Genomic DNA, 12,150 nt, shown 5'->3' with positions numbered 1-12,150 from the left:
GTGGATGTGTGTTTGTGAACGTACGTGGGTGTATCAGTGTTGCCGTCTGCATTGTGAAAGGCCCTTGGTGAGCATGTGCTTGTGTGTGTGAGAGAATGTGCAGATATTGGTCAGGCAGCCTCAGGAGGGAGGACAGGAAAGGAAAGGATATTTGTCCTCACATGGGGCACTGCAGCCAAAACACACATTCTTTTGTCTGGGCCTTGGTCGTTCCTATCATTCTAGATTTCCAAGAGGCCTATCAACATTTTCTCTAAGGCAAACAATTCAATGTTCTATTAGAAGGTCTTCACGCATTGCCTAAAACGAGATCTTAAGACTATCTTCCATTTCGGAAGTAGGCGTTTGCAAAGAGGATGGAGGTATTTGCAGTGATTTTGTGGTTTTGGGCAGGTGCAAGACGTTACGCAACGTGGGCAGCGAGACAGCTCCAGAGCCTTGACCTCTGACCCTGGAGGAAGAGCCAGGGCGGCGGAGAGCGAGGCCGGAGTGTGTGCAGAGACGCTAATCCCGGCACGTCACAACACTTCTGAAGGCTCGCGCCAGCTGCAGCTCGGCCCTCCGCATCTGTCCACATCTGTCAGCACAGCCCCAGCTGGACGCTACTGCCGGGGCTTACTGGCCGAACAATGCCGCTATTCTACTTCCAAGAGGAGCTCCAACACACACACATGCATGCTCCCAAAACAATGCCATGCACGTAAGTGTGCCAATACGCTCCCAACACACTTCCCACGACAATATTTGGTCTGTCAATAGAAGCAGGTTAACGCAGAAGCCGGAGAGTTCTGGCTATCTCGGATTTGAGTAGAAGGCAAACAACTTCAGGCACTGATGCAAAGAAAATCAAATACAACCACAGCAACTCCCATGCAGACAACACACACATATAAGCTCAAACTCACTCTGGGTCTTATTTATCAAACTTCTTAAAGGGAGAGAGAAAGAGTACTGCCCTAGGACCAGTTCTCTACATATGATATTCTATCAAATGGACTGAACTGATCCTATTCCAGCACGTTCCTTCCCACGTCCAAAAGAAATTTGATAAACAAGTTTTTAAGGCTTACGACTTACAAATACTTCTCCACCATTTCTTAGTTGGTGCTGGTGCTGGTGGGAGAATGGCCCACTACAGAAAAGGAAGCTCTTTAAGAAACCACAAAACATTAAGTGAAAGTAAGAGACAAGGGTAAGCTGGATGCATGCATCTTTAATACTCATATTCATCATTATACACACTATAGCATGTGACCTACAGTATAATCCTTTGTCTAAAGATCTTCACTCCACTAGACCATGTCGTCTATGGTAGTTCTAAGTAGTTCCTTGGGTGACATCTACAGAGGCAAGATGCTGACCGCATGATATATGTGCATGTGAAAATCGTCGCCCACTCTTGTTATTGGAACCTGACCCCGTTTTTCCTGTTCTGGAGGTCAATATGGGCAGGTAACTGGACACCGCTCTCTGTGGAGCTATCCCACACAATCATAAGGATGAGGCACCTGCAGAGGAGAGGCACAAACACACCGTCTCATCCTGAAAAGAGCTCGGCGTGGTCAGTCACGGTCCATCAGCTGCTGAACATGGGAGTATTCCCTGCGGAGGGATTCCGATCCTTTTCCCAGGTACTTTTGAGACATGCTTGTTCACAAATATGAAAAACGTTGAGTGCTGAGTCTACTTTTTACTGAGCAAGATACTCCCTCTCTCTCTGCAAATAAAAGCTGTTCAAAATGTTTTAAATTGTTTTAGATTGTGGGTGACCACCTATTGCAAGTAAAACTGGATTTGACAGGATTTGAAATTTGTTTTCTTATCGTTCTTAGCTAAGCGCAATCAAAATACGATTTTGGGGCCAGCCTTATGGGAACAGGAGACGTGAAATGGAAGAAAACCCCTTACAAAACCAGGTCTGTGGCAATGTCTGGCACACACAGTGCAACCCCCACTGTCCAAAGCTCCACAAGTGGGGAGCAACTCCATTCCTTTGTAAAGAGTCCATACTGACACCACACTGCCAACAAGAGCCTGCAAGCCTCCCTCCCCCAGCTCCCCCCTTTTCTCAGAGAGGAACCAAAGTGGGGGTAGGGGAGCATTTTGTGTCCCAAATAAAAGAGCTAAAGTAGTCAGAACCCTATTGTGTAAGAAGGGAGGTGGGAGGGGGGCAGTGACCCAAACAGCCAGGCTTTCAGGCCCGTTCTTATACGAACCAACAGGCCTCAGCTGTAGCCTGGCAACAGTAACCCATGGCTGAGGAGAGAGAGAGAGACAGAGTTTTGGAGGGGGTCGTAAGGGAAGGGTTCCATAAGGACAGTTTCAGGACTTTCACAAGAATTTCCTTCCAGGCTTCGTGCCTGTCTGCAGCAGACGTTGCATTTGAAACCGAAACATGCAAATTAAATATGACTTTAGCCAAAGAAAAGTCCAAGAAAGGTTTGCGTAAAACAATGGGTCTTTTGTGCTTTTGTGTCTACTGATACGAGATGGAGCTTTTTTTGATTCCACTCGTGGCATGAACTCCTCCAAGTAACCATTACGAACCTTGTTACCTCTTGCACAGGGCCTTTTAAACAACCGCTCTCCCTTTCTTCTGAAGGACAAAAAACATCAAAAACGAAGATATGTCAGAATATTTACTAATGTCTTTCCTAGGACTCTAGGAAGAACTTCTATCGTTGTTCTAAGCTGCTGCACTGCCATACAATTATCTTACTTTTCCAGATTACACTGAGACTGGAAGGGAGTGGTTTTGTACTTTAATGTGATAATGGTCTATGATAGCAGAACTGGCAAACCTAACAGCTGCATGTACAGCCAGAGACTCACAGGGAAAGTTCCTGTAGGGAAAACAAGGCGCTCTATCAGAGCTAGCACTGTGGTGTATTTGATCCCATTTGGTTGAGCAATGTAACGAAAGGCGAAACGAAGAGACGAAAAAGAAAAAAGTCTGGAATCTTTGCTATTGCTAACAAGCCAACCATAACCACATTGCATGCACCCTGGAGTCGAGGTCTTCCAAAGCATTCTTCAATGTGTTTGACCACAGAACCCCACCCCACCACCTAAACTGAACCAGATCCTTGGGAATTTTAATAGATGGCCTGGCTTCGGAGCACTGCTTGGACCTGAGGAAAAATATGCAACTCCTACTCATGCTAATTAAGACCGAAAAGCAGTCTATAAAACCATTTAGTGAATCACTTTTTCACGACCACAAACGCAATGTTTCTTTTCCTTTCCTTTCACCAAGATTTTTTCACTATTACCTATTGTTTGGTTCCCCGCATGAATCTAAATGTTTATGTTGAAATATACAAAGAGCACCAGAGCAACCGAAGGAAAACTGGTTGTAAGAGCTCCTATCCCAATAAAAACATCTGTGGTTTTGAGCAGATTTTTTACAGAATTCAAAACAAATTGTCCAAACGACCAGCAAAGACAAGCCAAAGGCTCATGTCAATATGTTAAGAAACACGTATAAAGCAAATGTGAGCATGGTCCACAGATCCAGACAGCTATAACATCGGCTTATCTTTCACAATGTCGCCTATAAACTCAGGCCCAAGGGCCGAGGTTCCTTCTTTTATCTCCACCGCCATCGTCCTCCTCTTCCGCAAGCACCAAAACAAACAGAACCACGTTGTGAAACTTGATTGCAGTGCACTCTCACAGAGTGCCATCTTTGAATCAGCACTTTCCTGGTTTTCATCATCACCATAGGGGCAGCCTCAGGTTATTGGCATCCATGATGTCTCCAAGGCCCACAGCAGGCGTACCACCCGCATACAAAAACCTGCTCTTCCTCTGAAGCGGTGGGATATCTTATAGTGTCTGAATGAGGGCTGAAATGAGCAAAGGGGTGAGAGTGGTCCATAAGCTGTCTTAATCTGCCCTGACAGACAGGATGCGACTGAAACTGAAGGGTCAGGGGGAGTCATCACTTCCTGTTGCAGGGCCTGGGAACCATCGCTAACTGCTGCTTACTGCCACCACACTCCCACTTAAACTCAGTCAGTGCAAGATTCTGCCCAATCAGAGCCCAGTGATGCAGGTTTCCAAAGTTTCTGCATGAACAGTTAATTCCTAGCCATTCAAAGCAAGAAACAAAGACTGGTAAACTTTCTGCAAAGTTAGTAAAACAAGCCTGTTTCAAATCAACCTCAGCTGACATTATTATTCAAAGCATTCCTCGCATGGCCACAAGACGAGGAAGGTTTTTGAGATAGAGGGTTGAGGTTGAGATTCTTATGAAGCATTCCACTCAAATCCATCACAAGGGGACCAGGAAGTGCACCATGCCTTAGGAACATGGGATCAAATTTGTCAGAAACTATGATGCATTTGTCTTTACAAATAACTCTTAGGAGAGTAACAGCATCTATTACACGTTTAGTAAGAATATAATTACTTAAAAGTATGAAGAATGTCTCTAAAGCAAGAGTGGCTACAATATCCACTTAAAGTCTTTGGCCTTTAAATCACAGTCATGATTGATTTAACACTACAATTTCAAAAATCTCCAATTTATCTGTGTCTCTCCACTCTGTATCTGTGAAGAAACAGAGGAAGCCCTTTTCTTGTTGCTGACATTCTTTCAAAAACACTGACCGAGGAGATCAACTACACTATCTCTCGAAGACACATTTGTGTGTCTATGTGGGTGTGTGTACGCACGGAGGTCCACGAACAGGCAGCTCCGCTCCTTCACAAGCCTGTCTGTCTCGGCATGGGGCAGCAGGCCACTCAAAGGCAGCACCTGGCCCTCCACTCCCCCCTTTGTGAAAGTCTGACTTCACTGGATTACCATCACAACATACACCAGCTGCTGTCCCCTGCACCCCAGCTCACCCCCCCCCCCCAACATACACACACACATACATACACATCCCCAAACCTACCCCCACCCGCCTCATTCCTCCAGCTGGAGCCTCTCTGAATGACACCCTCACAATCTGCCTAATTATCTCTCTGCTTCAGCTGAGGCTTTATCCCACAGTGGGCCGAGCGCTTGCCTGCACACACTCTCCATGCAGGGGTGGGATGAGATCAGAGGCCCTGCCGCGGCCACTCCAATGGGACTTCCTGACTCTTCACCTAGAGACGGATTCCTAGACTCTCCTCCAACAAGTGCGCCGTCATCCTTTGTGTTGCGACTACCTCAAAAAGACTGACTCAGTCTGCAACCGACTATAGTGGGACTTCTGGGTACTGAGGCCCCCCAGCTGGGTCAATGCTTCAGAGCACTGTCCAGACAGAGTTTGACACATTCGTTTGATGTGATTGACCTCTCGTGGAGAGTTTTCACTGTTGCATCAAATGTGTCAAGTCCAACTAAGTAGAGAGCTTTATTACCACTGGTTTTGACAGCAAACAAGTCTAAGTCAATTCCCAGAGGGATTATTCTGTAATCTATAATCTGGCAGGGACTATGCTGGCTACTGAAGTTCTCATTAGGACAGAGCACCATGAAGTGAGAAATGAGGCACAAAGTGAACTGAGAAGTGATATTTATACACTGTCCTCAGACAGAACCTGCTAAGGCTTGGCCAGGGGCCTACACATCAGCCGATACTGTGATAACTAGGGCAGTCACAATGGCTGTCCCTGGGGCTCCACAAGCATAATATTCCAGTCACTTGAGAGCAACAGTGCTGGAAGGAAGGAACGGAAACGCAATGTTGCACAACCTCTTAAGAGGACAAGCAATGGCCTCAGATTGTACAACCCCAAAAAGACAGAGCACTGAGCCTTTCACAAAAATTCCACGGTGCAACTGGTTCCTCAGTCCTGTGCCTGATTTCAATCTTCAGCACTGTTTGCTAAAGCTACCTTTATCCACTTCTTTTCTCTGTTTTTCCGTCACTCTCATTTGCCCTTTCTTCTCTCACAATCCCCCACCGTGGTGCCAGGTTACAGGTTGGTATCTGGAGGAATAAAAGGTTCTTTTTTCTGCTGTTTTGGAGCTCCGGTTACGTCCAGTTCCCTGGGGAAGGAGGGGTGTGGTGGAGCGGGATCACTGGACCCAGAGTTAGCGCGAGGGCTGACCGGTCAGACCACTCTTCTGCGGCCGAGTGTTTTTCTTTTCTCTTTTTTTTTATGGTCATGTTACCGCGTTGTGTGGCATGACATTTACTGTCCCCTTTTTCTGGTAGCCCTTGTGTTTCTGCTTGAAGAAACAGCCCTGCTGATGGCCTCAGACCAGCTGCACTGATTACGCACAAAACGACCCACCGTGCCCTGCTGCTCCACACACACACACAATGCGAACAAGTTCATCCACATTACGCACTTTGAAAAGAGCACAAAAATACAGTTTTACAGCGTGACCAGTTCCACTTTGGGGTTTAATGTACCATTTAGCTTACATATCCTGTCAGGAAACCCACAAGACAAGTGGGATTATAAGGTAGGAGTGTAGATGTGCTTAGTGTGTCGTAAGGCTGTAAGTATGAAGGAGCAGGTCAGGGAGAAACCAGGACAAAGCAGGGCAGGTCCATAAACTTAGTTAAATATTTACCTACACCGTTTTAATACCACTCTGCCTGATGTGTGATGCGTAATGATTGAAAGGCACAGTTGGCCATTCTGAAATCACATTCCTCAGTGACTTAGCATAGCTACCTTTGTCTTTCTGAGCACTGACAGTTTTTATAGTTAAGTTAAGGTAAAGTAAGGTATTAGGAATGTGCCAAGAAAAGAATCCAAAAACTTTTTAAAAGTTTCTTTTAAGGAAGAATACAGGTTTTAAATTCTCCTTTGTGTTTCACACACAATCACCTGCCCCTCAGGTGTGAGTCTGCATAACATTACAGGGTTTGAATGCAACTGGAAGCTGATTCTCAGTGAGCTGGTCAGTAACCAGGTAATAACCCTTTGCCTGAGGACATAACATTCATTTATAACAAAAGGCTGAATTTGGAGGGAAGCAAAATGCCTTGAGGGACAAAAGACAAGCAAATAACTTACAGACAAAACATGGTCTACCATGTATAGCTGCTAGAATAGAAACACTGTGTGAACACTTAAAGTTGTGGGACACCAAAACAACATATTTTTCGAAGATAATGACTTGTTTCTCATTATATGTACAAAACAGAAACTGGGATGTCTCGCCACAGCCATTCTTGAGACTCTTTAGACTGGCATGCATTTTTCCCTTCTGAAAACATTAGCTTTAGACAGGATAAAATATCTACAGTAACTGGCAACTGCTCAATATTTAGACTAATGGGAATGAAGGAAACCAAGAGAGAAAGCAAGAAACTACACTAAACTATTTCTGGTGTATTTTTTTAGGATTGCAGACAGGTCTATGCAGTTTTTAGCCACTGTGTCTTAATTTATTTTAAGTAAAGCAGTGGTCGCCAATATAGACTAATAAAAGTGACCAGAGAAGAGGTCTAGGCAGACAAACCATCTATTAATGGTGAAAAATTGAAATAAAGTATCCTATCTCATTGTTTTCCACAGATTATGGTCACTGGAAATCGGAACCATCGCTTCCCAAACTGGCAATAATAGGATTTTTGGTTTGAACAACAGCCTAAATCCCAGTGCCTGGCGTTATACTTAGCCACTGAAAATGTTTCCCACGTACTCTCATGCCTACTAAAGGGAAAAAAACACTAATCACCATGAATGAAGGCTAGAGTGCACACACACACAACTTTCCAAATCAGGCGGGAAACTTAAAACAACAGCCTCAGGCTTTCATGTGATAACAATCACTTTGCATTAGCATACAGAGTGAAGACAAAGGCTGTGTAAAGCAATGGAAAGAAACGGGACGACAGCAAAGGCCCAAGACAGCTCCTTGGACCGCTGAACAAGGCGTGCAGTTTTGTAACTGCGCTGTGTGGTTTTTTTTTATAATCCAATAAATTTAAGCGGCTGAAATCTCAGAGACAGGTGCAACCGGACCATGTGTCATCCAGCAGACATGTGAAGACTTGAACAACATTATTGCTCATTTTGCCTGGCAACCCATTCAGCTTCTCAGGCTGAGCAGCTCAAAGCCACACAGCACGTTCACTCCAAACAAGCGGAGCTGGAAGAAGAAGGCCTTCACCAAGAAAAGGGGAGAAAAATTGTGGAAAAAGAAGAAAGGTGATGACCGTTGCTTTGCTTTGCTTTGGTTTTGGCTACCTTCCAGAAGCTTTCACTAAGACATACAGCTGCAAGTGTATCCAACACCTCCTAACACAATGTGACACTTAGGCTAAGGCTACCAAGGCTAAATGACAACAGCAACTTTCCATCCCACAGCGACGCTCAGTAAGTCACGTATCAGGAGCAAGAACTCCTTTGCAACTCCCTGATTCAACCATGCACAGAATAAGGCCTGAGTTTTATAGTGGGAGACAGATGTCACCTTTGTACATTTGATGTCAATGAAAAAAAAACAAGCATGCTTTAGATTTAGAACCAAAAACTTACATGCATCTTGAGTCTAGGCACATTCCTCCATTTTCACATGGTCTGAATGTGTCCACACAGCGCAGGCCTGCAGGGGAGAGAACAGTCACTTCACATACATTGCAGGAGACAACATACTTGTTATTTATTACAAGCAATTATTAAGCTATTAAACACTTATTAAGCTACTTTAAGCCTATCATGTACTCAGATTTAGTAGAAAACATAACAAACTGAATTGAGTTGGCTTGATACAAAAGCAAACTTTACAAATCTTTCAGTTTCCTGAAAATAATTTTAATAACTGTCATTATTGCTGTATTTTATTACAGGAAACTGATCTAAACAGGCTTATTTGATTGAGATTACTGCATAAGAGCTGTAAAAAGGTGTATTTTGTGTCTTTCTCCTTTGTGTCTTTTCCTTATTCTCCTCTCCAAACTCATGCACAGCTATGCTGGGGATAAGTTCATGTTTGCTCAGTTCAGAGCTCATACAATAAAGCCTTATCTGTGCAAATGTAGGTGCGATCGGAGCGGAGAGCACACAAGGAAAAGCTTTCCTATTCAGATTCCTTCACACTGATTGTGGTTAGGCCTGATTTAATAACTGAAGAGAAGGTTTCTGATCAGTGGTGTCGATGAGGTCCTGAGTTGAACTGAGTGCCTTCAGTAAGCTGAGAAGCTGAGAAGAGTTTAAATGTGGAGCAATCTACCAACCTACTCCTCTCAAGACAAGAAATGACTTCTTGTCTTAAATTCTACACCTGCAGAGTAAAGGAACTGAGATGCTTTGCTGCTATCTGTAGTAGTAGTTTTGAGTGACATTACCCACATTACGGCCCTCATTCCCCCATCCCCCATAGCTCTGTGCTACAAAGTTCAATTGTTAATAGCTCTTTGTTAGTTGAAGGAGGGGGGCAAAGTTATGGCTCATCACCGCACTCACTTCACACATAAGTACACCCCCCACCACTTCTTCTTCTTCTAGGACCCACAGTAAAGATTCCAGTTCATGCACAAAAAGAGTGAAAATGCAAACAAAAAAGGTACAGGGAAATCCTCGCTGCACATCCCAGCCTGTCTGAGCCTGAGCCATGTAATTGCCTACAACCAGCATAGCAGCTCAGCCTGTTCTCACGGTTCAGGGACCTCAGAACCTTACATGAGCTTCAGAAACTCCAGCTTTGGATATTAATTATGCAGCATAAATGTGATAGAAATAAGCAACAAACCCATAAAATGCACCTGTACAACACAATAAAGTGGAATTAGGACTTTTTTTTTTCAAGCTTTTTCAGGTTCTACTTGTTGCTGCTAGAAGGCTCTTGGGCCCCCAAGGAGCACAAAGGGCCCCTCAGGCACTGTTTTAATATAGACTACTAGTTTAATCCTTAAAACATAAGTATCTCCATATGTTATTGGAACAAAAGTTAAAAATTTTAAATGATTCTTTAAATTAAAATAGAATACATTAGATTTATATGATGCATTCATTAATAATGAAATTTCTATACAAATAAAAAGGGGAAGCACAAATGAACAAACTATGCAACACAAAAATAGTATCAATACAATATTATTAATAAACAAAAAAGTGAAAGCATCTATAATTTATTTTCTTCATATCAAGTTTTCCTTATTCAAAATGAATAAATAAATAAATAAATAAAACGACAAAAGCATCTTAATCACACAAAGAAACTCATTCATCAAATTTTGATTCGCCATAAATTTACTAACATATATTTTTAACATATATAAATACCCATACAATAATAAAATCATATTTGACACGAATTTTCTTAATTTAAAACTGTTAATAAAATGATTAAAGTAAGTAAGAGTTTAATTTATTTAACTAGTCTATCTAACCTAACCTACATCATTTAACGTTATGTCACTTTCTTCACCAAACAAAAATAAAAAAAATAAAATGGTTTAAATGGATTAAATAATACAAATACTTAGTTAAACTGTAGTTAAGCATTAATTATTATTATTATTATTATCATTATTAATATTATTAATTAAAGTTAGCTACTTAACTTGCAGTTATTGTCTTGAACTGACCATTTCTCATTTAACTTATTAGCTAATCCAGAAATTAAAGAAGTTTTATTTATTTAACATATTTACATACACAGTTAAATCTCTTAACATTGTTTAGGACCCTTAAAGCTTTATAAAATGTATTAAATACACTGTTAAAAGAGCTGAGTTATTTCTACAGTCCTGCTTCCAGTTAAAGAGCTGCTCAGGGCTGCAGCAGCCGGCTGATTAAAGCACTATAGCCGCTATAGTTAACGTTAGTTAGCGGTTAGTTAGAAAGGATTTAAATGCTCCCAATTAAGTAAAGTTGGACTTTTCAGGACGACACACGCCAAAGTTCACAAACCAGCTTCACAAACACTCACAAAACACCTAAATTAACAAGTTTAAAGAGCTGAGGTAACGTTAGCGTTAGCTAAACACACCGCGAGACACAAGAGAGAGACACAGCGAGTGATGCCCAACAGAAGAGCAGCAGCAGGTTGAGTCTTTCATAAAGTAACTTACAGCTCCTAAAACTGTATAAATAAAGCCATAAACAGCAAAAAAAGCGATAAAACAAGCTTACCTTCGCTATTCTGTACGAAACATAAAATACTCAGGAATATCCAAATACTGTAATCCCCCATTTTAGTGTAAAATCTGATCCAACTCCTCTTCAGAAGCGTTAGAAACAACAATACATCCTTCAAAAACCGACTGAAAAACTCGGCTCCAGAGGAATCACATCAAGACGGAGTCTCAAAAACCCGTGTAAGAGAAGATTTGGCCGCTTTAGTCTCTCAGAAATCTCTCGGTGAGTGTTAAAATTGTGTAAATTACTCCAGCTCCGTGCTGCTGCTGTCCGAGCAGCTCCGCCGCGGCTGCACTGCGACTCCCGCTCTCTCCGCGAACTTCTGACAGACTTTCCTCCTCGCGCAGCTTCAGGTCCCAGCAGCAGCAGCAGCGCCGCCGCCAAGGTATCACTCCGCCCTCCCCTTTCTCAGGCCTCAGCACGACCCTCCCCTCCGCCCGCGCAAGTAGTGCAAATTATAGTTTTAATGTGACTTTTAAAATGGAATAATCAGGATTCTGTAAATAATCAAAAACTTATCTTTAACCAGACATGTATAAAATACTAGAGACCCAGAATTCAGTAATAGTAAAAGAGCTTTATCAAAAAAGTGACTTGAGTAGAAGTTGAAATGTTCTTTATGCTCCACAGTTAAGTAGAAGAACATGTATAAAGTACAAGAGACCCAGACCTTAGTAAATGTACAAGAGCTCTATTAGAAAAGTGACTTAAGTAAAAATTAAAGTGTTCTTTAAGCTCCACATTTAAGTAGACAAAAACGTAAGCAGAAGTATGTTTATTATTGAATCTGGGCAGAGATTCTGAAAAAATAAAATAGATTTTCAGAAGCTAATCACAGATACTTACACTAGTTCTCCAATATAAAGAGGAATAGCCTGAAATACACTTCACTGAATGTCTAAAAGTACCATCTTTGCTTGGTGGTATGTGGCGGAGAGGATAATCAGCAGTGCAAATTAGCTTAGCTATGGAAAGTAGCATTTTACACAGATTAAAATCTGACTAGATATTTTAATAAAGATGCAAAAGCACAGCTGTTTAAGTGAGTGCCAAGGAGAAAGAACATTTAATGGCTCAGTGAGTTATTTGTGTAGCATAGTGGCT

At 42.3% G+C, this 12,150-nt stretch overlaps 1 protein-coding gene across 1 annotated transcript in view; it reads right to left on the bottom strand.

Annotated features, from left to right (window-relative positions):
- Window positions 1-11,385, bottom strand: part of notch3 (notch receptor 3) — a 42,255-nt gene extending 30,870 nt beyond the window's left edge. The window contains exons 1-2 of the mRNA XM_007229075.4: window positions 11,041-11,385; window positions 8,443-8,509 (exon numbers count right to left, since the gene is read on the bottom strand). Of these exons, the coding sequence (XP_007229137.3) occupies window positions 8,443-8,509; window positions 11,041-11,101 (128 nt within the window). The 5' untranslated portion in view covers window positions 11,102-11,385. The remainder of the gene's footprint in view (window positions 1-8,442; window positions 8,510-11,040) is intronic.
- Window positions 11,386-12,150: the final 765 nt, after the last annotated feature.

Source organism: Astyanax mexicanus, chromosome 3, assembly GCF_023375975.1.
Source record: "Astyanax mexicanus isolate ESR-SI-001 chromosome 3, AstMex3_surface, whole genome shotgun sequence".
Classification (NCBI taxonomy): Eukaryota; Metazoa; Chordata; class Actinopteri; order Characiformes; family Acestrorhamphidae; genus Astyanax; species Astyanax mexicanus.
The sequence above is the reverse complement of the archived record's forward strand: the minus strand, read 5'-3'. Positions and strand labels throughout refer to the sequence as shown.